Here is a 12,237-nt window from a genome sequence, read left to right on the forward strand (position 1 = left end):
TTAAACAAGTCTGTTGTTGTCACGTTTCTGTAAAACAAACAATCCAGGACACATTAGGAGTGGGTTCCAATCCTCTTTTTCATTTTGAATTAGCTTCCAAGTCAAATTAGTAAAATACCTGAACTCGTGAAACATCGTGGACAAAGACTCCTGAAATGAATTTGTCATTTCATTCCTCTGTTTAAGGCTCATTTGAGAGATACGTCCGTTTCAAACAACGTAACTGTCACCACCCGCACTATACAGCCTTTACGTTAGCATAGTTGTTAAGCGATACATCCACTAGAGGGCGGTACCCGGAAAAGGTAACATGATATACAGTAGATAGTCTGTGGTTTCTGCGATCGACTCTTAAACCGTTTCTGCAGCTGAGGCACAATTCTCAAGTGAGGAGGAAAATGAGTCAGGGGTTAATGAAGGACATTTTCAAACTACTAAAAGGATATTTAAAAAAGTTTTGATTCATTCAGAACTGAATTTGAAAGAAATGCGATTGGAACCCATTCCTAAACAAGATGCAAGAACTCAAACAACAAACCAGTGCAGTCAAAGAAGAAGAACTCCAAACACAGCAACGTTGGAAAAAGGTCAAACACATTCAGAACCTCAAACTTTCCCACTTCACTTTAAGTTAGTTTTCTTATCGGCATCCGCAAAGAGACTGGAGGGTTTGTAGGGATTAAGGTGGGTTGAGAACAAAACCCCAGTCTGTCCTCAGACATGTGAACAGACCAGGGAGTCGATGTGCTCCTCTGGATCATCTGAGATCTTTAGGTAACTTCATCCTGCAGCTAGTTTACCTGCGTCGCGTTTCAACCTCTGCATCATCTCATCAAATAGGTTACAAACTTCATTCAAACAGCTGAAAGCTTAACTATCCAGACTGTTTTGTTATTTGTTGGTTAGGACATTCCGTCACAACACGAGGTTAAAACCAATCAACAGTTCAGCTGCAGCCATTTAAAATCAGGGGATTCACTCGAGAGTATAACTCACAGCTCACAGTTGTGTTTACGACTTTTTAAACACGAGTGCAGAGTCCGTTCTGAACCTGCCAGTTTGGAATAAACTGTTTGTCGCAGCTTTTCTTTCTGGAAGTGTAAAAGAGACCTGCAGCAATTGAGCCGCAGCAAATTAAAGAGCTGCTGCTGGACTCAGTCCTCAGAACCTGAAGCTGAACAAAGAGCTGGTCACCGGTTTATTCAAAGTTCGGTGAAGCTGAACTCGGTACAAAGAACCTGAACTGGAGAATCAGTTGTCGTTGCTGTTGTCGTGATCATCAACGTCGCCTATGCTTTATAATGGCTCCGCACTGATCGGTGTTTAAAAGGCTGCAGCTGAACTGTTAACATGCCTGTTACATCACTTCCTGTCTAACCTCCACTCCCTCCTCCTCCTGCACAAAGAGGAACTGGCATACGTCCCTTCACCTTTGACCGCTGGCAGGGAAGCAGAGGGGAAACATGGGTAATGTAGTCCACAAGGAAACAGGACAATGACAGGGTAGGATGGAGTGTGTGTGTGTGTGTGTGTGTGTGTGTGTGTGTGTGTGTGTGTGTGTGTGTGTGTGTGTGTGTGTTCACACCTCTCCTTGCGTTCCTCTCCTCCAGGCATCAGAGAAGATGGAGCTGACGGCACTCTGGGAGCGGGTGTGGCCTGTTGACGTCATCTCTGAAACGCCGCTGTCTGATTGGCTGGAGTGGTTGGACTGAGACTCTGAGGTTCGGATACAAACAGGAGGTAAGGTTTGTTAACAATGCTTATTCCATTTATTAATAACTGATATTAACGGATAGTGTTGATATTTTAAAAATGACTGGTTCAGTTTAGTTGTATCTGTGTGACCTTTGACCTTTAAGCCTTTAAACGACAGAGAGCTGCAGGAAATCAGCTCCTGTTTATTCACTCTCACAGTTTTTTATATTTTCTTTATTAAAACATAAGAAAAGTTCAAGGTGACGTCTCAAAAAGTCTCCTGTAAACCCCAAGATATTCAAATTACTATGTTTCTATAAAGTTTCCATCAAATGTTTCGTCTTTCCTGCTCAGAAAGGAACTGAAACTTTTCACCAGCAATCAAAAATACATTCCAACTGGTTTTCCTCTGATGATTGCAGCTGTGAAAGAGGTGAACACACCTGGAAGGCTGGAGGAGCTGGATCCTGACTTGATGGAGGAAGACGAGAGGGAGGACCAGTCGTACGCCGCCTCTGTTCTCCTCATCGCCTCCTGGAAGTTGACGTACAGCTGCTTCCCATACTGACGAGCACACAGAGGGACGGAGAATATGAGAATAAGAGCAAACACATTAATCTGCGTTGAAGCAGCTTGATTCAAGGAGTGTCAGTATTTTCAAGGTTCATTTCTTTTGTCCTCACTTACACCAACGTCCCTAAACTGCTGCAGGTCAAACTGAGCTAATCTGAGGCTTGATAACCTACAAACAACCCATCATCTCCTCCCAGTAGAGGTCCGAGCTACACTGGTTCTCTCTCCACTGAGAAGTAGTAACGACGTTGTGTCGTCCTCAAACAGAAAACTGATCCTCCCGTAAGAAAACATTAGTTTTTGATGCGAGCAGCAACATTGAACCTTTATATGACGAGTGGTTACCTTGGCGATACGAATACTGTTGATCCACTGTTGGAGGGTTCTGACATCGTCGCAGCAGAGGTACTTGATGTACTGGGACTTCTTCTGGATCTGAGGGTGCTACACACACACACACACACACACACACACACACACACACACACACACACACACACACACACACACACACAATGTTTTACTTCACAGGATACGACTATCACTACAGAAAGTACTTTGAGTACTACGATTAAAACTCAATTCATGCTGCGAACACTGCAGTATTAATAAATCAAACAGAAGTACTGTTCTGTTATTCTTGTGTCTGTATTTCCTGTGAAATTGGTGTAAATATTTGTGTGTTTTCAACTCTGTCCGTTCGTTTGTGTCTCAGCAGGATTACGACAAAACCTCTAAACGGATTTCCACACAACCTCTTTCTGGAGGATGGGACATGAACCAAAAAAGGACCCATTCAATTTTCATGCAGATGCGGATTTCTCTGACATTTTCTCAGGGAATAATTCATGGCCATATTTAGGGGACTGATATTTATGAGTGTGTGCGGAGGTTTTATACTTGTACAGTAATAACTAGTGCGACAAACCTGTAACTACCACATGTGTGAAGCTCAAAATAATGTGGATTCAACAGTTTTTAACGGAAATGATGGATTTGGTGCAGAAGCTAAGGATCTGTTATAGATGTAATTACTCCATCACACCACTAGGGTGCAGTGTAAGATTAGTAGTTGGTCATATTTCCCATCACGTTTGTTGGTCTGTGCGTCTGCATGTGTGTGAAAGTACCTTGAGCACCATGCAGTAATCTGTAGGAGCCTTGTACTTGCTCTTGTAGTCCTGACCCAGATAAACGTTCACATGATCCAACTGGAGGAAACACACCAGGTCCCTGGAGGCCTGGAAAAACACACATACTTATTATTAAATATCATTTATTTCACTGGTAGAATAAACATTTGTCACTTTTTATCAAATCTTTTTCTGTTTTGTTGCTTATCACACTCACCTTGGCTTTGCCCTTGGGGACGTAGTAGATTCCGGAGGCTCTCAGCAGGAAGTAGCGTTTCTTCCACGACTTCTTCCCGTCCTCTTTCAGCCACAACACTCCCTCCATCTCAGGGACGGACACGGAGCTGCCGCCGAAACACTCCTAACACACACACACACACACACACACACAGACACACACATTATAAATACAATGATATCTGGATTCAGCTGTTTTCAGACAGGAGACTAGGACTTGTCATTTCTGAGTGAAGAGAAACAAACTCACCTCTAACAGAGCCTCTTTGTTTCTCTCAGCCATCTCACATGTCTCCTTCCGCCCCAACAAATAGTTCTGCAGCAGAGAGGAAAGAAGAGGAGACGAGGAAAGTGGCAAGTTAGTGAAATGAAAACACACTTATAGTGTTGTTATGTTAGTGCGAGTGTGTGTGTGTGTGAGTGTGTGTCTGTCACCTGAGGGTTCTTGAACAGAGTGTACTTCTCGATGCGTTCAGTGAACATCAGGCGGTTCTGACTGTCTCTGGTCCAGTTCAGCAGATTCTCCACCAGGTTCTCGTGATCCTCAAAGATTCGCTCTGAACACAGAGAACGAGACAAAGTTCACTTCAGTTACAGTCACAGCGGGAAAATCAATAAGAATCAGAACTGGTGTTTTTATTATAGTTTACTGTGTTATTGTCTCCCTTCATTTCCTCTTCCTCTCCTTTGTTTCCTCACTCTTCTTCTCTTGTTTCCTCTCATCTCTACCTCCTCTCCTTGTCTCCTCTCCTCTCTTGTTTCCTCTCCTCTCTTCTCCTCTTGTTTCCTCTACTCTTGTTTCCTCTCCTCTCCTCTCCTCTCCCCTCCCCTCCCCTCAGACATCCGTCTCTCGTCCTCCTTCCTTCTCTTCTCTCTCTTTTGAACCCAGCTGTTTTAATTCGTTTCTCTGAGGACGACCGACACGAAACCAGCTGTGACCCACATCCACTGTGAACCACTGATTTGACCTCATTAACAAAAAGACTCATTTGGGGACAGATGTTTTCACTCAGTATTTACTTGTGTTAACCTGATTTCACTGTGACAGAACTCGTTCACATCAGCATTTACACTTTCTGTCTTTCTCTATTGCTTCGGTTCAGGATATGTTTCATGTTAAACTTGAAAAAACTGATCTAATCTGATTCTAATGGTTTTTATTTAATTATTCATGTGTTTATTTATGATTGTAACGTGTCCTTTGGTGTTTAGACAGGCTCTGGGAAATCATATTTTATTATTATGAGAAATGAAATGAATGTACTAAAGTTATGGATTATAACTTAGTCAGCACAAGAGGACGAGCAGGGGCAGGTCAGAGACAGGAAGTCAGTCTGTAGCCAAAGGGCTCTCAGCAGGACACTGGTGTTACTGGTGTGTTTGTATGTGTGGTGATGGGGGGGGCGCTGTCAGGAAGGTTTAACCCCCCCCCCCAGCCGGAGACACCAGCGACTCCCCCAATCAACCGATTTAACTCACCCCCCGAGGCCGAGTCGAGGCCCTGAGCACAGGTTGCTTTTTATTTAACTCACACGGAGAAGATTAGTGCAGACGAGGACAAAGGTTCAGATCGAGCTTCACTTCACCTTCTCCCTCTCTCTCTCTCTCTCTCTCTCTCTCTGTCTCTCTCTCTCCCTCTCTCCTGTCTCTCTCTCTCTCTCTCTCTCTCTCTCTCTCTCTCTCTCTGTCTCTCTCTCTCTCTCTCTCTCTCTCTCTCTCTCTCTCTCTCTCTCTCTCTCTCTCTGTCTCTCTCCCTCTCTCTCTCTCTCTCTCTCTCTCTCTCTCTCTCTCTCTCTCTCTCTCTCTCTCTCCCTCTCTCTCTCTCTCTCTCTCTCTCTCTCTCTCTCTCTCTCTCTCTCTCTGTCTCTCCCTCTCTCCCCCTCTCCCTCTCTCTCTCTCTCTCTCTCCCCCTCTCCCTCTCTCTCCTCTCTCCTCTCACCCTCTCTCACAGTGATGCTGACTGGCTGTTCAGCAGAAGCCCTGAAGATGTAGGTTAGATCACACGCTCCGCTGCACCGCACGCACACCAACACTGTGTGTACGTGCACGTCAAAGACTGTTAAGTGGAGCTGGAGCTCATAGCAGCAGTGTGTGTGTGCAAGGTCACGCCCCCAAGGGAGGTGTGTGTGTGTGTGTGTGTGTGTGTGTGTGTGTGTGTGTGTGTGTGTGTGTGTGCATGTGCTTGTATCTACTGTATCTGCTCTGACAGCCAAAGCTGGACAGTGTTACAGAACACATGTGTGAATTTACTGAATGACGTCCGTCCCTCGTCACACGTGCACTAACACACACAAACATCTGGAAGAGGTCACATGCACTGCAGGTGTGTGTCCACTTAGTTCTTTACTAAATTGAGTGAGTGAGTCACTCAAACGTTTCCACTGCAGGAACCAGGATCTGGATAAGTTCAGGTGAAGTCTTTTTACAACGTGTGTGTGTGTGTGTGTGTGTGTGTGTGTGTGTGTGTGTGTGTGTGTGTGTGTGTGTGTGTGTGTGTGTGTGTGTGTGCGTGTGTGTGTGTGTGTGTGTGTGTGTGTTTGTGTTTGTGCTCACCCATCTGCAGCTCATTGATGGTTTCCACCAGGGACCAGTCTGGGCTGAAGCCACAGTGAGATTTCTCCAGTAAACTGTCCAGAACCTGAAGAACAGGAGAATCTACAGTCACACAACTTCTACTCTTAATGAAATAATAATACAACCACTACTACAACCAGTACTACTACTACTACCACTACCACTACTACTACTACTACTACAGTATTAATGACCAGGGGCGTAGAAACAATGGTCCGGGGCACTGAGCTGAGAGGGGTTCCCCAAGAACAGCTGATTACTTTAATCCACAGTTTAGTGAGAACCTCCTTTAATTCTTTGATCGTCTGTCGACAGGAAACTTCAACGACCCAACGAGGCCCCATGTCACTAACTTTCTAATAAAAGAATTTAAAAATAATAATCATTTCAGACGTTTGTTTGAAGACTAGAACGTCTAAATGTGTGTGATGGTGGTGGAGGTTTGCACTTTAACTATTATTCATGTCTATGCACAGTTTGACCTCTGTTTATAAGTGGAGAATGATGTTGGGCCCCCCAGGTCCCCTTTGCCTGGGGCCCCCACAGTCCCCTGAAACCCCCCCTGCTGCTATTACTACAGCATGTGAGCCGGACTCGTACCTGTCTGACCGTCTGTCTCTCGTCCACCATCATGGTCTTCGAGCTCTCGTCTGACAAATGAACACGAATCACCAACTACGACGGAAAGAGAAACAGAGAAGATGAGGGTTTACATTCAAGTACTTTTATTCGTCCACAGTTACAATAACGAAGTTCTGCAGTTGACGATTTCATTTTCAAACGTCAAACCACCGGGGGGGGGGGGGGGGTTTGCCTCCGTGGTTTAAAGAATCTCTGTAGAGAAACTCTCTTGTTAAACAGAGAACATTAAATATTCAGAGCCTCATGTTCACATTGTTCATAAGAGGATCAAGTTTCCTTCACTGGTTTTTCCAGAGAAGCTCGTGCACAGTGATGATGGGAACTGATGTGTCCCAGTAGAGATAAGTGATGCCACTCGTGCATGTTTCACTGTCATGCATGACTTTAGTATGTTACGAGTCACGAGTCACACACATGTACTCCCACACACACAGTTACACACATTAAAATACAAATAAGTCCACATTTCTATAACATAGTGCAGCAGATTACTATTATTATGAGTATATGGCTACTATGGTTACCTGTTTAAAAGCCTGATTAGGTTTATTTACATATATAACTGAAGAGCGTGGTTTCGCATTGACCATTATGTGTATTTGATACTTTAAACTATATTTAAGATCAAATCTAATCCAATTCAAAGTGCTTTACAGGTGAAAGAAAGTTAAGATAATAAACCATATATCATCAACACTTTCATTTTATACTAGAATTGTTGTTTATTTTGTTTCATATCTTATTTAGATTCTATACTTTTAAATAAAGCTGTTTCAGCACGTTTTGCAACATTTACATCATTTGGTTCCTAATAATAATATTATAATAATATTTAACTCTTGACAACTGATCGTAAGAAAGTATTACTGAAAGAGTTTCATACATTGACATCTGACCTTTTTATATTTAGGTCTTTTTGAGATTTGTGCAAGATCCACTTAGAGATGAATAGACTGTACACACACACACACACACACACACACACACACACACACACACACACACACACACACACACAGACACAGACACAGGTAGCTGGATGTCATGCTGGGTGTGTGTGTGTGTGTAGTAAATCCAGATTGTCAATCCAGTCGCTCTCTCCCTCTGTGGGATTGAGACTTAACTTGCGATTGTCATTACGCTGAGTGCACTCTGTGTGTGTGTGTGTGTGTGTGTGTGTGTGTGTGTGTGTGTGTGTGTGCTGACCCCAGCTGTTATTGACCAGAGCTTTTCAATGTGGAGTAACACTGATCTGACCCAGAAACGAGTCCGCTGGACACGTGCCAGATATACACTCACATGTATCGTGCAACACACACACACACTCACACACACACACACGTCTATGTCAATCTTTCTTGTGCACGTGTGTCTGACTCACCTTCTTCACCTGGGCCTCCTTGATCTTCTCCAGGGCGACTCGGATGTTGTCTGCCTTCAGCTTCGCAGCCTGCTCCTCCTGTACACACACACACACACACACACACACACACACCAGTCAGTCGATGCAAACAGACACACACTCCTGCAACACTCCTGTCTGCAGTAAACCCACTCGTCCTCTCACCTGATTCCTCCAACAGGAATTCATGTTTGTGTTTGGTTGATTTTTCTCAAAACGCTTCTGTGTCTGTTTCACATCAAGTAAAATCTACAGAATCAGAAAAACCATCCCAGTGTTTTTCCCAGTGTCGGTATTCCCAGTCTCTTCTGCTCAGTCCTGGAACATTCCTCCTGTTTAATGAGGCGCCTTTGTTTTTCCTGACAGGGTGCAAGATGAAGATGAAGACGAAGTCACCAGCTTGACGTGAAGCACGAGTCAAGACAGAGGATCGATGCCCGAAGATCCCAAAGTGAGAGGAACCATCACACGTGTGAGCCCGGCAGCGAGAAACCTGCCTCTTCTCCTCCTCCTCCTCTTCATCAGCACCATCGTCGAGACGGGATTAACGACCAGACGCTACATGTTGGATACTCGTCTCTCAGGAGGAGGATTATCCAAATTTCCCACACACACACACACACACACACTGGAGCGACTCTGCCGCTGCAGCCGACGAACTAAGAGACGGACGAAGACGCTGATCTGAAATCGCAGCTTCTCTTTCTATCGGTATGTTTGTCAACACTCAGCGACGTGATGGAGTTGAGAGGAAGCGGCAGCGGAGGAGGAGGACGAAGTCAGACAGCGGTGATTTCAGGACGCAAACACAAGAATCTGCAAGCCAAAAATAAAAGAGTGGAGGTAGAAACACGAGGATAAATAAACGAAGAGGTAGAGTTGAGTCAGAGCTGCACGATGACTAATCTGCTCCTCGACTGAACTGACAGGAGACAGATTGACTCTGATTAAAAAACTAAATCTTCCCCTCTGACGAGCAGACGAGCTGATTCGCCGCCCGTTCGCCGCTCTCACCTTCAGGCTCATTCACCGAGAATCTAAACGTCCTGTCACATCCTCCCCGGCCGAGCGAGATGGAGGGAGCGAGAGGAGGAGGAGGAGGAGGAGAGAGGGATGGATGGATGGATGGGGGGATGGGTGGCGATGCTGCTGCTGCTGCTGTGCCAACTTCCATGCAGAGGAGCTGATCTCTTTATCTCAGGCTCTCATGCCCCCCCCCCCCCCCCCCGCAGACGCAACATCCCTCCCTCTCTCTCTCCCTCGCTCTCGTCTTTCCACTTCTTTTATCAGATTTTATTTGTCTTGTCTCACTCCTTCGCTCGTTTGTCGTTTAGTGTGTCTGAGTGTGCCCCGGTGACAACTCAGACACACACACACAGACACACACACACACACACACACACACACACACACACGAGGATCCAAACTGCGAACGAGCGAAAGGGCAGAGGGAAATTAAGACGATGGGGAGGATGATGGAGAGGAGATTATCAGCCAATCTCCTTATCTGCACCCCCATAAACACCCCCCGACCCACACACACACACACACACACACACACACACACACACACACACACACACACACACACTACAGACCTAAATTGTCAAAACAGCCGCAGCAGGGAATCCTCCAGTCTAAGCTCGTAAACAGCTCCATAATGACGAGCCTATGTTTCGGTTAATGTCTTATACAGAAGATTAAATTGAATGTGGACAATCATCAGTTCGGCTGTAAAAGCTCTGAGCCGTCAACAATAAATAAGAGATAGATGAAGATTATATTAAATATACTGTTTGTGTTGGTTCGGCATTTAATATTATTAAAACTAGAAGACCAAAAGAAAACGTTTAAATAATAATATGTTGTGATATCAGCAGCTTGTGTTTGACCGTGAATCTCTTCTTTGATTATCAGTAAACTTTAAAATAAAATAGTTTATATTCTGTTAATTACTGTTAAACAAAATAAATTAAAATGAGCGGCTGCTTTAAGACGAAAGGAAACTGAAAAGAATAAATAATAAATAAATCAGACTCAGGTTACAATGCATTGAAATAAAAATATAAATTGTGGATATACAGTAAATGTAGCATCATCAATTCACATTATCGGCTGTAAAGTTGTTTTCTCTAGAATTACATAACACCTATTTTATATAACTACAACTAAAGTGGAGACGAGACAAAAGGCAGAGGATTAAATTTGACAAAACAAATTATATAACACAGCATCTGTTTGTGGCTTTTAACATCTGAACTGCAGCTGTAACCACATCATAAAAGAATAAAGTTTAATTGCTGCTAAAAATTGTTTAGTCTAGAAAAATTGTTGGGGTTTGTAGCAGCGACTGATGTTGTGTGTTCATTAGAAAGTTAATGCTAACTGAGCGTACAAGTGTGTTTTAGTTTGAATTCACAATTCATCATTAACAGAATATTACACGCCTGTAGCAAGAAGCTAACATGTGTCAGTCATCATCATCATCATCATCATCATCATCATCATCGTCATCATCATCATCATCGTCATCATCACAGTCGACCTCAGCTCTGCCTTCAGCTCATTCTGAATTTCTCCACTTTATTATTTATATTATCTATTCTTTTTTCTATTTTTCAGTTTTTCCACTCAGGTTTTTGAATTTGCAAATTGAAAATGCACAAACATCTTCCAAGACTTTTGTTTCTTTCATGTGATGAATCATTATTGTACGATAGTGAATCATTAATCTGTAAAACGTTTCCAAACCTTCTGTATATTATTTGTATGTGTGACTCAAAATCAATCGTGTATTGAGTTTTTTAACATAGATACACCTCTACAGTTATGGTGCTATAAATAATGCGATTTGAGAGGGATTATTAATTAACGATCTTTAATTCTATTAAAAATGTGTAAATCCATAATAAAACCTGATTAAAAGCATCTTAATATTATAATATAATCCATTAATTACCCTTAAATCTGTCTATAACACCACTTGTCACAACATCTTAGTTTTCTATTCGATAGAACCACCTCCAGTCGACAGGGGTTTTCTCCTCCTCCTCCTCCTCCTCCTCCTCCTCCTCCTCCTCCTCCTCCTCCTCCTCCTCCTCCGTCGTCATCATGGTTCCCGGCTCGCACTGTAAACATTTTCCCTCCACATCATAGATTTTCATGTTGACCTACATTACACAGGCTCTAAAATTAGCTCCTGCTCAGTAAAGACGCTGCTGCTTTTGAAGTCATAAGGAAAATGTCCATCCTGAGCTGCCGTACGGCTCATGAGCACAGCGACTTATATGGAGGCAGCAGAAGTGGGCCAGCTGTGTGTGTGACTGTGTGTGTGTGTGTGTGTGTGTGTGTGTGTGTGTGTGTGTGTGGGTGGGTTGCAGTTTTTGCTGAGGCAGTTGTAATACTGACACAAAAAGACTATCCTATATGCAGAACTACACACACACACACTATTTAATGCAAGCAGCTTCACATCCAATACACACACACAAACAGCTTTTCATGCCTTATATCACACACACACACACACACACACACACACACACACACACACACACACACACACACACACACACACACACACACTGGAAGCTGCTCTGAGTGAGGATAATTGCACCCTCAGCCTAATCACTGCTGCAGGAATTAGACTGGCCCCCACGGCTCATAATCCGCCTGGAATCTCAGGGCCCTTTGCAGCTGCACCCCCCACTCACCCCCCCTCACCCCATCTAATCTGGACCCTCAAATTAAAACAGAATCACGTACTCAGAGCGCTTCACGCCACGAATCAGTGGAGCCGGACTAAGCGTGGGAGGGAAACCCCTGAAAGACGGCGACCCGCGTTATCTCGGCTTGGTTGAAATCCGCGGCAGTAAAAGCAGGATTTGAAGCCACCGGCAGCTGCTCTGAGATAAATGGATCCTAAAAGCAAAACATTAATCTGACGACGTTCACTTCATTCTGATCCGCTGGGCTCAGACG

General features: G+C 44.0%; 1 protein-coding gene across 5 annotated transcripts in view; it reads right to left on the reverse strand.

Annotated features, from left to right (window-relative positions):
- Positions 1-12,237, reverse strand: part of LOC117754573 (ras-associated and pleckstrin homology domains-containing protein 1-like) — a 48,696-nt gene that overhangs the window by 3,656 nt on the left and 32,803 nt on the right. For all 5 annotated transcript variants that reach the window (XM_034573537.1, XM_034573535.1, XM_034573536.1 and 2 more), the window contains 10 exons: positions 8,236-8,313; positions 6,813-6,887; positions 6,192-6,276; positions 4,074-4,195; positions 3,889-3,954; positions 3,619-3,762; positions 3,399-3,509; positions 2,614-2,712; positions 2,139-2,259; positions 1,586-1,716 (listed from right to left, as the gene is read on the reverse strand). In XM_034573537.1, coding sequence (XP_034429428.1) covers positions 1,586-1,716; positions 2,139-2,259; positions 2,614-2,712; positions 3,399-3,509; positions 3,619-3,762; positions 3,889-3,954; positions 4,074-4,195; positions 6,192-6,276; positions 6,813-6,887; positions 8,236-8,313 — 1,032 coding nt within the window. The remainder of the gene's footprint in view (positions 1-1,585; positions 1,717-2,138; positions 2,260-2,613; positions 2,713-3,398; positions 3,510-3,618; positions 3,763-3,888; positions 3,955-4,073; positions 4,196-6,191; positions 6,277-6,812; positions 6,888-8,235; positions 8,314-12,237) is intronic.

Source organism: Hippoglossus hippoglossus, chromosome 21 (assembly GCF_009819705.1).
Source record: "Hippoglossus hippoglossus isolate fHipHip1 chromosome 21, fHipHip1.pri, whole genome shotgun sequence".
Classification (NCBI taxonomy): Eukaryota; Metazoa; Chordata; class Actinopteri; order Pleuronectiformes; family Pleuronectidae; genus Hippoglossus; species Hippoglossus hippoglossus.